The sequence below is a fragment of the Zalophus californianus genome, chromosome 13 (genome assembly GCF_009762305.2).
Source record: "Zalophus californianus isolate mZalCal1 chromosome 13, mZalCal1.pri.v2, whole genome shotgun sequence".
In the NCBI taxonomy this organism is placed as follows: Eukaryota; Metazoa; Chordata; class Mammalia; order Carnivora; family Otariidae; genus Zalophus; species Zalophus californianus.
This window is the reverse complement of record NC_045607.1, coordinates 74,515,244-74,529,999: the sequence shown is the minus strand read 5'-3', so window position 1 is coordinate 74,529,999 and position 14,756 is coordinate 74,515,244. Positions and strand designations below refer to the sequence as shown.

Below are 14,756 nucleotides of genomic sequence, written 5' to 3'. Positions count from 1 at the left end.
CTGTCCCTTCCTTCTCACAGTCCTTCCCCCTCCCACACAGCTTCCCATTATACTCAGAAGAGAAAACAAATGCCTTTACAGATGTCAAACGTTCCATGTGACCTGGACCCATCGATGTGGCAGTGACCTGGTCCTACACTATTTTTACTCTTTTCAAAATCCTCACATTCACCAACACTTCCCCAGATGGGGCCTTTGTATCCACCTGAAGCTTGCTGCTCAGCGATCTCTGCCATGGCTGGCTCTTTCTTGGCAGACTGCTTAAGTGTCTCCTCTGGGAAGCCCACTGCCATCTGAACCACTCCGATCTGCCTACCTTGCTTAATTCTCTTCATAGCATGTACCACCACTTTCATATTACACGGTTACTCATTCAACTGTTTGTCTGCCTCTTTCAATCAGAATGTAAGTCCCCAAAGGGAAGAGACTGTGCATATGTTGTTTACTGCATCAGTCTGAGTCCAATTACACAGTAATTTGAACAAGAGAAGTTCAATATAAGACTTATTAATTATGACAGGAAATGGGAGTAGAGAGGGGCTGGTAAATAGGAGGTAAAGAAAACCCTGGATATAGAAATAGCAGATACAAGGAACAGCCATTACCTCTAGGGCTGACACAGAGGACTCAAGAAAGAGCCTCCCCAGGACCCACATACATACCCTATGGCTGAAATCCAGACCTTGCTCCAGAGGGCACAGCTGAAGCAGGTGGACCCTGATGGACATATGCGTTCTGGGAACTTACCGGAAAGCCACAGTCCAGAACTTACTGGAAATTGATCCTCTGGGCTGCCAAGGAAAGCTGTTCAGGTAATGTCTCAGCAAAGGTACTCTGCTCCAAAACTACATAAGGGGGTTTGTGGAGGAAGCTACTGGCTGCTAGGTGCAACTGATTACCACCTGCCTGGCCAGCACACCAGAATCAGGAAGCAAAACCCTTTCCTCTTGTAATGTCTCCCCAGCGCCCGCTATGGACAAAGCTTTGGTGCCAGTTGACAAAGGAAACTATTTAAAGGGCCCAGATCTATTTTCACAGAGCAGGCAAAGAGGATGAATTTGAAGCTGAGAGATGATAAATAAACAATAGCTAATTTATTGTTAAATTCCCTTATCCTGGCACATACTAGGTCAAGAATTTTTTTTCAATAAATACTTGATGGAGGAATATGTAATTTATAACACAGAAGAGAAAATAATGTGCTTGCTTTGCATACATCACATTAAGATCGGAACCCCAGGCCTAGCTTCTAAGAGGAATGCTGCTGCTGAGCCCTGCCCACATAAAAATTCTGGAGCTCCCCACTGTGCGGTAGGGATAAGACAAGACCCCAGGTGACTTCACAGGTTGGCTCAACAGTTTGTGAAAAGTGCAAAAAGAGAAGTACAGGGGTGCCTGGCTGGCTCCGTCGGAAGAGCATGCAACTCTTGAGCTCTAGGTGGTGAGTTCAAGCCCCACGTTGGGTGTAGAGATTATTAAAAATAAATGAATAAATAAGCTTAGAGAGAGAGAAAAGCACGAGCAGAGAGCAGAAGAGACAAAAGCAGCTGTTTGCCCCCCCCCCAACTTTCTGTGTTCCGCTGGGACACCAGTTGCTTCATTTGGCATCTTTCTGAGACATCACTGTCATGTAGATCTGCCAAATGAACAAAGTGTGAAACACATTCAAGGGCAGTATTTCAAAACTGCACTTAATAAAAAGTAAAGAAACATCCTGATTTCTTGTCATTCTTCTGTGGACACAGAATATTGAAAGAGTTTAGCAGAGAGGTCCCTGCCATTAGTTACTTGATATTTTCTAACAGAGCAGTTTCCTCTTTGTCCACAGACCCTTTGAATAGCTCTTCAGGTTCTGTTATTCGGATTCTCATTCCCTGACCTGGGAAATAACTGCATAGAATCTCAATAAATATGGCCCAAATGATACAGAAGCTTTCTATACTGACGCAGCATGGTGTTTGCTCATTAATGCCGTAAACAAGTATTTACTGAGCACCAGCTATGTGCCAGACATCATTCTAGGCATCTGGGGTGTGGCCATGAACATAACCAAGTTCCGGTTCTTATGGAACTTGCTAACATTCTGGCAAGAACAGATAACATGGAACTTTCTACAGAGGCATCGTGGGTGATTTAATGAACTATTGAAAAGCTCCACTGGGAGCAAATAACCAGCCCTAGAATAAAACGTGATTGTTCCTGGTGTTCTTAGAAAATTTGCTGTTCTTGTGTAGAAATTGTATCACTCAAGTCTTCTAATTTTTGGTTCTTAGGAATGTTTCAAAAACAGTGCTGTCCAATGGAAATATGTGAGCTACATCAAGTCATTTAAACCTTCCTAATATCTGGATTTAAAAAATTAGAAACAAACAGGCAAAAATTAATTTTAGTAACATATTTTATTTAAACAATTATATTCAAAATATTAGAATTTCAACATGTAACCATGATAAGTTATTGAGCTATTTCATGTTCCTTTTTGTTTTTGTATTGACTCTTCAAAATCAGTATGTGTTCTTACAGCACATCTCATTCTGGACTGGGCACATGGGACAGAGGAGGTTCAGAAAACTGCCCAGAGTTCTCCATCCTCTTATTTTGGGGATGGAGAAAGTATTTGCTGAATTGAATTATTGAAAGTACCTGGGGATGGAGTTCACATTGTGAAGACCATCGTAGCCTTCCTTTGCACCTGCCTCCACAGTGCCCAGCAGAGGGAGAAGCCCATAGAATGTGTTAGGTTGGACATTAAGTCATTGATTCGTCCACTGAGGCGTGGGATATTACTCAGAAGACTGGTTTTCCACTAATGCTGAAGCATCTCTGCCAATGTCTCAAGTTAGAGTAGGCAAATGACACTGAGAAATGAACGTCCGAAACAGACCCTTAAATTAGTCGACCGTCAACTTGACTTTTTCTGAATTCCTCCACGCCCCCAAAGGCTAGAGGCTCACTAGGAAAGGCTACCAGCCGCAGCTCCGCCCCTTAAACCAGGGAGCTACCCCTAGCTGGATGAAGATGAAGGGTGAAGGCGCTGTCTACCCCCGACCGTCCTTTCTCGCCACGGAGTCGGTCCCCAACTCCTTAGCCCCTTCCCTGAAAATGCCTCTCCCCTCCGCCTCTGCCCCCGCACCAGCCCCACTTTGCTGGAACTTGTCCCCGGGGTGGCAGACCCGCCCTCTCTCGTGGCCCGCGTGGTCCGGCCCGTTTCAACCGCGTCAAACTTGACTTGCTCCTCCAAAGAGCAGGAAAAAGAGGGACAGTCTTCTTGCTTCCGATCCCGGGGAAAGGAGCATCTCAGGGGCGCCGGGGCGTTTTCTACCCTGTGCCTGCGTCAGGTACCTCGTTGACACTTGTCCTAGTGCGGGACCGACAGTCTGCGGAGTGCGGGTGGCCTCCTCGACAAAGTTTCTTTGGGAATTGGGCGACTCCTGTCCCCGGGCCTCCAGCCCCACCCCGAGACTCCACGGTTACGCCCCCGCGGCCCCCGAGGGGAGCGACTTGGGGTGCTTCGTCGCACAGTTGCTTGGGGAAACCGGCCCCACTTCGGGGTTAAACGGCAGTCACAGCCCCCTCGGGGCTCGGAGGAGCGCCTTCCCCACTCGCAACCCCGGCCCCCAGCCGGGGTAAGCGTCTCGCAACTCAGTCTCCTGCTCTAAACAAGAACAGGGGCCCGAGTCCGCGTTCACACGGAAAATTATGCCGGCTCCAGCGGCGCGTAAAATTGATGTGAACCGAACGAAGTGGGATCGGCGTGATCCTCCCTCTCTTGTCTCAACAGGGGTTTCGGCGCGTTACACAAGGCCGAGCTTGTCTCTTTAAGGAGACATTGGACCCTAATTAGTCCGCATTCCTGGCGCGGCCGAGGAGCAAAGGGGCCGAGGGTGTTTGGGTTGGAGGGGGGCGGGGGGGAGGACGAGACTCGGAAGGAGATCTCCTGACCAGCCTCCAGTCTTACCGCCCCCTCCACCTTCTTTATTTTGCCGCCACCACCGCCACCAACACCCAGTTCTGAAGATGCAGCCAGGGCAGCAGCAGCAGCAGCAGCAGCAGCAGCCGCCACCGCTTCTCCCCGGCCCACGTTACTTTGATTGACAGCTGAACAAATGTTTCCCCGGTTCGAACGCTCGCGCTAAGGAACGTCAGCCAAGCCGAAGCTCCGCCTTGGGCGGGCCATCTCCGCTCCGCCTCCGCTAACCCCATCCCGTCCCGTTCATTGGTCCGAACCGCGGACGACGCCCGGCCCCCACGTGGGCTCCAGCCCGGCCAGCTCCTCCCCTCTGGCTCGCCATTTGTCAGCAGTGAAATGATGGGCAGTAACACAGAACGGCGATTAATGTTCAGCCATCTCTGATTGGTTGCTGGAGACGCCTACCGCGCCGAGGGTGGGCGGGGCGCTTGAGGAGGGCCCCAGAGCGGTCGCGTGGCGGGCCGGTGATTGTAGTCAATCTGGCTGAATCCTCGACCGCGGTCGTTGGGGGTGGACTACATCTCCCGGGATGCTCCGCGGTCCCTCCACGGACGTTTGTGAATATGTATCAGAATGTTAATGATTAGCTGCTGCTAAATTTGGTCAAAGAAGTCACCTACACAGAGCGTGTTGTTAGAGCTGTTCTGAGCGGGTGTTTGGGCTGTTGGCTGCTTTCTTCCCCCTCTCTCACACACTTGTATATTATTTTGAGGTGGTGTTCGCAGAGTTTGAAAGGAGAGAGAATTAAAAAAAAAAGCCGCAAGCGTTTCACTCTCTTTTATTTTTATAATCCCCTTCAATTTGGGGTTAAAAAAAAGACAAGAAAACAGGAAGGAAGAAAAATAAGGAAATGAGATGTGGTAAAAGAAGCTAAAAGGTGCCTTTTAAAAGATCGTTGCTGTGAAGTGAAAAATTCTCCAGAGAAACCAAAAAGCACCGCCGAGACCTCTTCCGAACCAAAGGAGTTTGTGTTTGCTTTTAGGAAAAGAAGAGAGAGATCATTCATTCGGAGGAATAACAACCAATTAAAAGACAAATAAAAAAAAGTTTGGAGTGGGACGAGCGAACGGGCGGGCGGCGCTGCCGGCGGGCGCTGGTGCGCGGAGCTCGCACTTTCCCGGCCCGGGGGAGCGGCGCGGCGGCGGCGCTGGGCTCGGCGGGCGCGCCTCAGAGGAGCGAACGTCGGAGCGTTGCCGCGGGAGACGCGCGCCGGAGAATGCCCGCGGCGGGCCAGTGACGCCCGCAAGGAATGCCGAGCGGCCCGGCCGCCCGCACCCAGCCGCCGCCGCCGCGCGTTCCTGCAGCCCGCGTCACGCGAGACCCGGCGGGGGCCGGGACCGCCCGAGCCGCCCCTCGGACCCGGCCGGCCGCCTCTGCCGCCGCCTCCTCCACCTCCTCCTCGGGGCCATTAAAGCCAATGAGCCGCGCGCCTCTGCCCAGCGCAGCCAACTAAATCGGTTTGGATGATTCGCGACCTGAGCAAGATGTACCCGCAGACCAGACACCCGGTGAGTGCGGGCGGCGGGGCGCGAGCTTGCCGAGCGCGGGGGGATTCCCCGCGTCGCCCCCCGCGCGCCGAGTTGTGTCTGGGGCCGGAGGGGCGGGGAGGGCGGCCCGCACCCCGCGGCCCGCTCGGGGAGCTGCCTGCGGTCACCCCCCCACCCCCCGGCGCGGTGGTTCTCTCGGAGGGGGTGCAGAGAGGCAATTGAGTTGTAGCCATTTTCTTATTGTTGTCTTTGAAGCCCCTGGAAGCCGCGCCGAGCCGTTCCCGTCCCCGCGCCGCGACTCCTCGAGCGGGGCGGGGGGGGGGGGGGGCGGCGAGCGATGGAGGAGGCGCGACTCCGCGCCGGGGCGGGGAGGGCGCCCTCGGCGGCGGCGCGGCTGGTCCGGCTGCGGCTCGGGAGTGCGGGGCGCCGGCCCCTCGCGCCGCGGGCCCCAGGGACGCGCGAGCGAGCCCGCCAGCCGGCCGCGGACGGTGGCGGCCGCGTTTCCCGCCCCCTCCCCCGACCTGACCGCGGCCAGACGCCATGGCGCGAGTCCCCCCGACGGGCCAGTTTCGATTCCGGGTGGGGAGGGAGTGGGCGCGGCGCGCCGGCCCCCGGGCGTCCGCGGTTGGCGGGGGAGCGGAGCGGGGTCTCGAGCCCGCAGGGTCCGGGGCGGGCCAGGGAACGCGGGGGCCGGGGGCCACCCCAAAACCAGCCCCTGCCGGGCTGTGCGGCGAGGCTGGGGGGGGGGCGCTAGATGAGAGTTTTAATCGCTCTTTGCCTGCCTGCCTGCGCGGTGACCCCCCCCGCCCCCCGCTAACGCCGCGTGGTATGTTTTCTCCATCTCCCTGCCTCGCCTGTGATGTGGGCTAATTAAATATTTTATTGTTGTTCTTTAGGCACCGCATCAGCCTGCTCAACCCTTTAAATTTACAATTTCCGAGTCCTGTGATCGGATTAAGGAAGAGTTTCAGTTTTTACAGGCTCAATACCACAGGTAACGATATTGACTTTAGCTGATCCTGTTTGCTTAGCCCTTGTCTCCCCCCCCACATACACACACAAACCCCCCCCCCTTTTTTGGCCGCCACAAAGGTGATATTATCATTTTTACTTGTGGGCAGAAAGGGCAAGTCAAGGCCTCTTTTCCTTAGGCAGGTGTAAAGAAATTAAGTATTCTTTCCTTCTTCTGTAAATTAAAAAGGAGGCAGAACAATCGAAACTGGGGAGACTTGGAAAATGCTGAGCCAAACTTTCGATATTGATTTATTGGGGCCAGGAGAATGGAAGGTTGGGAAGATTCTGGGGCCTTTTGACTTCCTTGGTTCTTTATTACTCTGGGCTTGATTCCGTCTCACTTTTTTCTGCCGTTCCGCTGAAATACCATGAGCTGAGAGCCCTGGGAAGTCGCAAGTGAGCGATTTCATTACTTTTATGCTGAAAAATGTTTTCTTCTTACAGGCGATCGTTAGACTTAGAGTGCCTTTGAAATATTTTTCTTTCTCTGGCTTTCTAATGACGTGTAATTCTTATTTCTTAAATGCGAGAACCAAAACGAGCCACTGAACCCGATCCACACTTTGCCCCTGGGTGGTGATATTCAACTTGTCTCTGTTTTGGAGGGAACAAATAAGACATCATTCATAAGACATTCATAAGACATGCTTGATTCATATTTTCGTTAATCTCTTTGTGGAACATTAAAAAAAAACTCCCTTGTGACATTTTAGGGGATTTAAATTTGTGCTTGGGTTATTGATGTTTATTTTCTTTTTCTTCTTTCATGAAATGAATTTAGCGAATGTTTATTTCTGGATGCGGTTCCGGAATTAAACTGGCTAGAGGATTTTTTTTTTTTTTTCCCTTAAACAAAACCCCCAGATTTATCCTCATTGAAAGGACAAGTCCAGGCTGGTTCCAGTCACCCCTTTCTCTCCCACCACCTCTCCTTCAATAATGAGGTGCAATTTAAGATAGTTGATTTGGCGTTTTGTAGGTGATGATTTAGAGGAGGGAATGTCTATTTACATTTGAAGAATGTAAGTCAAGGTCTGCATTGTACTTAGATTTCATTATGTCTTGAACAGCCTGAAGCTGGAATGTGAGAAACTCGCCAGTGAGAAGACAGAGATGCAGCGGCATTATGTCATGGTAAGAAAACTGTCACAGATTCAAAGTGCCTATTAGTTTAAGATACCAAAAGCAAGGATACGTTCAGATTGCTGGAGGCTGCAGGATAGATCCCAGGCACAGCGTGCCAGTGCAGTTGGGGTTGTGGGAATGTGATCATTAGCAACCTGTAATTCCAGGATGTTATAACTTGCCTCTGACAACCAGCTTTGATTTGAATTTTCAGAAAGTTAAGCTGTGTGGGGTATGATCCTCTGTGCTTTGTTTTTATAGATTGGGAAAAAGAAAAAAGAACCTCATTTATGTTTTGTTGAGAGTCACAAGCAAAATGTTCTTGCGCTAGTGGTTTTCTTTGTTGTTTTATTGCTCTTGTTCCAAACAGTCTTAACCAATTTCTTTGTATGCAGTAAAAATTTTAAGGTTTCATTTTTTTTTTTTTAGAGAATGATGGATATCAAAAGACACCAGATATCTTTTCAAAATTTTCCCGCTTTTTATGTTACGTGTGTGTGTGTGTGTGTGTGTGTGTGTGTGTGTGTGTGCATGTGTTCTGTGTGTTTTCAATTTCTGTGGTGGTACATTGGTTTGAGGAGCGTTGTCGTCTCCTGTATAACCGATCTGTTCTGCCAGAATTTCTGTAATGACAGTTACACTACACGTCCAAAAAAAATCAGATCTGCTTTTTCAGAAGTCTTACCAAGCATGTTTTTATGCTTGTTCATAAAGGCTCCAGAGTAACTCATTCATTTCCTATCAAGCCTTTTTCTTTATGAGCAGTACACTAAAAATGAGAAACGGAACTCTGAAGTAGCATCACCTTTCTGAATAGTTCTTTCAAAGCATCAGTATTTCTATGAGACACTTGCCATTAACTTGCCCGCTGTGCCTAGGAATTAGAGTCCATATGGTACTAAATTTTCATCAGGTCTTTTTGATTCATCTGCTTGTGATGTATAAAGACAGCTGGAGATGTTAAGAATGCTACGTGTGAACTTGATTTTCTTAGTTTTGTGAGTTACTCAGAGTCTGTGTCTTAGGGTGGCTGCTAGTTTATTAAGCTAAGTGTTCCTCCTTAGCATAGGTATTGTGGATATTTTGCTTTAGGTGAGGCTTTTGTTTGTTTTAAGCATACTTGGGGCATTTGGAACAAACTAGGGAGACTGATGAAAGGCACGAAATTAATTGCTTTCCCTTCTTTGACAGTATTATGAGATGTCCTATGGGTTGAATATAGAAATGCACAAGCAGGTAAGTTATTTCTTTATAACCATTTGAAATGACAATAATACTGTACACTTTAGAAAGAAAATTGTATGTTTTGCAATTTTTTCTGCATGTTTTTGTGACTTCCTGTATTTTAAAAGACTACTGAAAGAATACTGTCTTTTCAGGTGTGGTTCCTCATCCTTTTTGCATTTTATCCTGATTTTAATCATTTAAAAACATGATTTAAAATGTCTGAATGCATATTAAATTTTGTCCACTTTGAAAAGCAGGATGCTAAATTTTAAAAAATGTCTTGTTTTTCTTTTGAAAGAGTTAATTTATGTATTTCGGGCATTGCAAACTTGTCCTAAGAGAGGGCTTTTCTCAGAAAATATTAAAAAGAGGAACTGTAAATTGTGTGGAATCTTCCTTGGCTTGGTGTGAAAGAATGGATAGAGGGTGAGCTGGGAGGATCACAATGAAATCTGTGGAGCTACAAAGAAATTGATGTAAAATAAAATCCTGGTACCAGTGCCCGGAGGCTACTTAGTTGGGTCTTAACCAGGAACTGTAGCTGTATTTCCAAAAATTTGTACAGGGTAAATCGAGCTTGATAGGAGGGTGTGTGATAAGGTTCAACACTGGGCCTTCACATCTAGTAACTAGTTCAGCCAAAAAAGAAAAAGACAAAACAAAAAAGATAATGATTAGTCAGAAAGTGTTGAGAGGTATGACTTAAACAGCCTTTTTTTCTTTTTTTCTTCAGGAAACTGAATAAAATTAGTTTGGTTTAAATTTTCTACATAAAAAATAGCATATATATAAAAAATATTGCTTGGCAATAATATTTTATTTTTAGTGATCCCCAAGTGAAAGTGCTTCAGGTCTGTCTCATTAACTATTTCAGAATAGGTGTGTATGTGTTTACCTGTTGAGAGAAGATGAGGGAAAACTTAATGCTTTTCGTTTCTTATTTATACCCGTGGTAGATATGATTACTTTCTAAGTTTAAAACATACAGATTGATCACATATTATTAGGCTTTTACTATTTATGGATTCTTTTCTGGATATACTTAATTACCCACATACTTACAGATAGTAGATCTTTCAAGGGTGACTGTTGCACAGTAAAAGCCATCCGGTAAACAGTATTTGAAAACAGAAAGTTGGAAAAAAATGAGTTGTCACTTATGCTGAGGATTTTTTATTTCAGATACTTATTTTTACTTTATAAGCTATTTAATTATGTCAATATAAACATAGTATAGTTTGCTGCACATTAAAATTAAGTTCTTATTTTGGCATCTTTGCCGTTTCTGTTCAGAATCGTAATGTAAATATCTCCTGCTTAAACAAAAATCCGTTAAACTTAGGTGTGGATTCCCCTTGGCTCTACCTTACAGAAATAAATTACATGAGAGATACTGTTTGTTAATTGTGCTATTACATGTCATTTTAGGTCTGGATCTTGTACATGTGTGTTTTTGTTTTTTTTTTTGGTCCTCACTCCACCATCCAAGATTAATTAATGTCTTTTTAAAGATTGAGCCAGATGATTAATGTTCTTTTATTTCTCCTCCTGTATCTTATTTACCATAACACTTAGTTTCCAGATCTCTTTATACAGTTTACAGTTCTGAGAGGCACAGAGCTTGTATTTGATCGTATGCGTTTTTTGGGGAGGGGGGGTAGTGTGTGAGATCCCTTAATTTTACACATTTTGTAGCTCTGTAATTCTGTCATTCTCTTGTCCAGGTGGTCTCAAATGCCATCCATTTAAAATTGAGAATGGAGTACATTTTCCCTTTTTTTTTTCTTGCTTTTAAATTCAATCATATCAAGAATCCTGAGGGCAGTTTATCACATTATGAAATACAGACAGCCCTGCAAACCACCTACTTATTATATTTTCTTTCTTTCCCCCCTTAAGCACAGAGGCATATCTGTCTTTATTTGTTTTCCTAGGCAGACAGCCTTGGTTCCTCTTGGCCTCTCTTCCAGATGCACTCGCTGGATACCCTCGTAATGGAAAGGAGCAATAATGCAGGGAAGTTGCCCTGCGGCATAATTGGGCCTAGTTCTCAAGATCGGGTTAGGCTTATTCACTTATTAGATTTGTGTCTCTGAAGGGTTCAAGAGTAGGAGTCCCCGGAGTCCTTGGAAGTACCCTAGTAATTGGTGGCCCTGATATTCGAAACCTTTGTGTATTTTTTGGTTAACGCTCCTGTTCTTCTTGGCTGCTGCCAGCCACAGAGTATTTATTTTTAGAGAAATTTTTCATTGGAACAGAAAATGATGGCTGTGATGGAGTCATGACTCTGTGACTTAGCAAATTGATAAAAGGATAAAAGCACAGAGCAGTGACAAAACAGGTTGGGGGGCCTGGTATTATGGCCCCTCCCCTTTCTGTATGATGTTCATCGTCAGTCACCCTGTGTTGATTCTGATAGAGGACTATAGAGTGAAATCTATGGGGAATTTGTCATTCTGAAATGAAAGCTAATGTAATTAGTACCAATTAAAGTACATTTAGTAAATTGGATTTAATCTTAATTAAGCCTGCATAATGTTGCCAATTTTTAACAATTATGTTTGAGAACATAATTAATTTAAATTTTGGTAACTGAGTAAATAGCATTAGTCTGGTAGAATTAGTTGATTTTTTTTTTTTTTTAAAGGGGAACTCAGTGACATGACGTGGAATTAGAGCATAAAATATGAATCTAATTTCTGGTACTGTTTAGTAGGATCGATAGAGCTGAGCAGAGGAAGCTAGAAAAAAACCCAGAAAAGTTAGAATGGACTGTTCTAGGCCATAATGTAAATTAATGCCTCACCACTGTCTTAAGTTCCAACCTGAACATGAAGATGACAAATGGGACATGGTTAGAAATGACACGTTTTATTGTGATGTCTTCATATTGGAATTTTTTTTAAATGAAAGAACATTGGTCTTTATTCCCTAAGGATTTCCCTAAGTGTGGGGTTTTTTGATTTATTTTATTTTATTTTTTTTTTTTTGCTGTTGTTCTGGATGAACAGTAGGCCCATGGTTTAGTTGTTACTTTTTTTGCTGATTGTTCCTTTTTATAAATACAGTGTGACTTCTAAAAGGGTCAGTGACCGTGGGCAGAACAGGGTGATGCATGCAGTTGATAACATTGCTAAACGCTGCTCATTCCCATCCTTCACCTGTAATGCTGTAATTAAAGAAGACCTCCTTGATTTAATCTGACAGCGGCAGTTTCCACTTCAAAAAGTGAATATTGGATGTAGATTAGGAACAGTAGGTATGTGAGTTCCACCTATAGGAACTTTAAATGGAGGTGAATATACCACATTTTGAGAGTCTCGTGACTTTCTTGTAGTCAGTATTCTGTAGTCTGAAGGTCTTTTTTTTGCTTCTAAAAAAATTTAGCTTAGTATTTGAGTTTTAGAATTAAAAACTTTTGGAAACCTACAACACTTAGAACCTAAAAGAAGTGAATACTACACATTTATATATGCATGTCTGTGCGTGTGTGTGTGTGTATGTGTATGTACATATATGTGTACGTCCGTGTGTATAGATGTGTAATTGTTATTATTTTTTAATCAGAGCAGGAAAACTCCTGTTTCACTCCAAGCCATGTAAATTTTATTATGAGACTTGGGCCACAACCATTTGAGTGCTGCTAAAATATTAATTGAATAGAAATGAAAGGGCCTTGCCAACTGATAGGATATCATAATCATAGCCTCTCTGGTCGATGGTAAATGATGATAAATGACATTAGGAACCTTTTAGCAAACTGTAATAACTACAAGGAGGGAAGCAGTATGGATTTGCATTATATCTGATACCCTCTAGTACCAAGTGGATTGCCAATACTGCTTGTTTAGCATTTTCTAAGGGCAATAGGATATTGATTTCTGACTTACAAGGAACAGCTCTATTTTCACCATTGAAAAGTATTGCAGGTTGTTAAGAAGAAATTGACTTGAAGAGGCCGACTGCTGCCCATCATGGAGCAAATAAAGCAAAACTGCCGAAGCATGGTGGAGCAGCGAGACGGGCCCTCAGCAATTTGTTGCTATTAATTTACCATGCTCGACAGCAAATCAATCGGCATCTACTTCATCTGCTGGAGAAAATGCTGTCCAGGGCAGATAAAAGGCTCGGCATGGTACAGAGAATAGACTGGATTGGCCAAAAGGAGGCTGCAGTTAATGTGTAAATAAGTGAAATCAAGGCCACTGTTGCAGAGGAAGCTGTTGTTAATTAGGTTGGTGCTTTTTAGCGAACTATTTTAGAAAGTAGCCTAGGATTTGAAGAGTGAAAAGAGATTTATTGAGGTCGAAGTAATACATGACTGGCATGACATTCCAGCCTTGAGTGGACTTGTTTCGAGGGTGCAGTAAATTTATTTGGGGACAGTGCTTGCAATGGAAGTCCATTTGTTTAAAGTTCCGTTTCGACCAGATTTCCCCTAAGAAAACTTACTTTTTTTAAAAGTATTACTAGTTTCTTGCACATCTCCTGTCTTAGACTATAGGCGCTTGGATTTGGAGGATTAGGTGCAGAGAGTAGGTGTTTGAGAATGTCGTGTCCTTACACGATGACTAATTATTTTTTTCGGCAATGGATGATTGAACTCTTGTATGGCAATGAAAGCGAACAGTTACCAAAGGTGGGATGTTCTAGCTGAAAGGAATAAACCAGTGAAAGTTTTACTGACAGAATTTTCTGTTGCTGTATAAACATTAGGGAATAGTCTAGAGGGTGGGGAACGGGTGGACACTACTGCCCTGGAAAATCTCAAAGAGATTACGAGTGAAATTTTGATGACTGTGCAAAACCCTCCAGATAACAATCAGAAGAGCATGTGCTTGGGTGGGGGAGGGGCTTTTTGGGCTTTTGTGTGTGTTTTTCATTGAGGCTTAAAGCCACCTCTTCTAATTTAGGATTACTTAGCCTTCAGTAATACTTTACAATTAATATTAACCAAACGGAGGTTATTGGTGGTGGTTTTTTACCCCTGGCCTGTCTGATCTGGACATTTTGGGGTAGGGACCCAGCTTCAGTCCTATTTAGTAAATCTAGATACATGTAGATTTTAAGTTATATTTTCCCCCAAACTCTGAGAGGATCTAGCATTAGGACATTTGATACCAAGTTGGGCAGGACCCAGTGAGCTGTCCTTTTCCTTGTCACAAGTCTTTCAAGAGAAGCAGATCTGTGAGGAGGAAATTTAACCTGTCGGGTATGTGCATTATTAGGAGTGTTTTCTGGATGGCGTGGGTTTCCCCTTTTTCTCTTCTCACATGTCGAGCTCTGAATTTTCTCTTTTTTTGAGGTCTCGTAGAACATCTGAAGATTGTTCACCTAAAGCAGTGATTGTTGAGTGGAATTGGAAATTCCTTTCAGTGGAAGTAAATGTTATTATATATTCGGCATGTGCTTACCACTTACCTGGGCACACTGCCAAAATTCTTTAATTCTCACAATGATCCTGAGAAAGGGATTATGTCCAATCAAAGGGTGATTAAACAGGATCAGATCTGCACAAGGTGATATAGTTATTAGGTAGTGGATTCAGGACTTCAGATGAATTTACCTGAGAGGATGTCTCTTGGGAGATAGGTCTGTCCTGGGTTGGAGATTCAGGCCCCAGTTCGTTCCAGGAATGGGGAGCACCCTTGGGAGGCTGGGATAGGCCTGGGTTTTGTCCTTAAGTCACTGAACTTCGGGCTGATACCCAGATCCCCAGAGTGTCCTTCAGACTGCTTTCAGTGGGTAACAGGGTGAGGGTCCCTTTTGCGCCCGAGTCTCCCACAGATGGGGCGAGGAGAGCTGCCTGCTTATCAAGACTGAGTTTGCTTCCTCCCTGGGCAACCAATTTCTCATTTGTTTACAAACTTGCTCTTCCATTTAACTTTTATCTTTTCCTTGTGGCTTCTAAAACTATGCCTAAAGACAAGGGG

At 45.1% G+C, this 14,756-nt stretch overlaps 1 protein-coding gene across 9 annotated transcripts in view; it reads left to right on the top strand.

Moving 5' to 3' along the window:
- Positions 1 to 4,582: 4,582 nt before the first annotated feature.
- TLE4 (TLE family member 4, transcriptional corepressor) overlaps positions 4,583 to 14,756 on the top strand; it is a 142,057-nt gene continuing 131,883 nt past the window's right edge. For 5 of the 9 annotated variants that reach the window (XM_027615227.1, XM_027615226.1, XM_027615229.1 and 2 more), the window contains exons 1-4: positions 4,583 to 5,478; positions 6,354 to 6,451; positions 7,542 to 7,605; positions 8,788 to 8,832. In XM_027615227.1, the coding sequence (XP_027471028.1) occupies positions 5,434 to 5,478; positions 6,354 to 6,451; positions 7,542 to 7,605; positions 8,788 to 8,832 (252 nt within the window). In that variant the 5' untranslated portion in view covers positions 4,583 to 5,433. Of the gene's footprint in view, positions 5,479 to 5,913; positions 6,037 to 6,353; positions 6,452 to 7,541; positions 7,606 to 8,787; positions 8,833 to 14,756 lie in introns of those variants that run through there. The other 4 variants (XM_027615228.1, XM_027615230.1, XM_027615223.1 and 1 more) reach the window with 2 other exon arrangements.